This window comes from Myotis davidii, unplaced genomic scaffold, assembly GCF_000327345.1.
Source record: "Myotis davidii unplaced genomic scaffold, ASM32734v1 scaffold110, whole genome shotgun sequence".
Taxonomy (NCBI): domain Eukaryota; kingdom Metazoa; phylum Chordata; class Mammalia; order Chiroptera; family Vespertilionidae; genus Myotis; species Myotis davidii.
Genome location: NW_006283436.1, coordinates 2,048,157 through 2,048,396, shown reverse-complemented (window position 1 = coordinate 2,048,396; position 240 = coordinate 2,048,157). Strand labels below are relative to the sequence as shown.

The window sequence follows — 240 nt, the reverse complement described above, 5'->3', positions numbered from 1 at the left end:
GCGCGCTGTGAATGGCGAGGCCCGACTGACAAAGGGGAGGGGGGAGGAGGGAAGGGGGGGGGTAATAAACACTTGAGTCCCTACCGATTCCTCCTCCTTCTCCATCCCGGTGGGCATCTGGGGCACGGCCCGGTTGATGGAGACGCAGTCGTTGAGATCAGGCATGTCCTTGCCGCGGTAGATAGGCAGCGGTTTGGCGGCGTCCAGCGCCCGCGCTCGGAAGGAGAGTTTCATTGTCTC

At 62.9% G+C, this 240-nt stretch overlaps 1 protein-coding gene across 3 annotated transcripts in view; it reads right to left on the bottom strand.

Annotated features, from left to right (window-relative positions):
• Positions 1–237, bottom strand: part of EPC2 (enhancer of polycomb homolog 2) — a 120,099-nt gene extending 119,862 nt beyond the window's left edge. For 2 of the 3 annotated variants that reach the window (XM_006753594.2, XM_006753595.2), the window contains exon 1: positions 85–234. In XM_006753594.2, coding sequence (XP_006753657.1) covers positions 85–234 — 150 coding nt within the window. Of the gene's footprint in view, positions 1–84 lie in introns of all 3 variants that reach the window. The other variant, XM_006753593.2, reaches the window with a different exon arrangement.
• Positions 238–240: the final 3 nt, after the last annotated feature.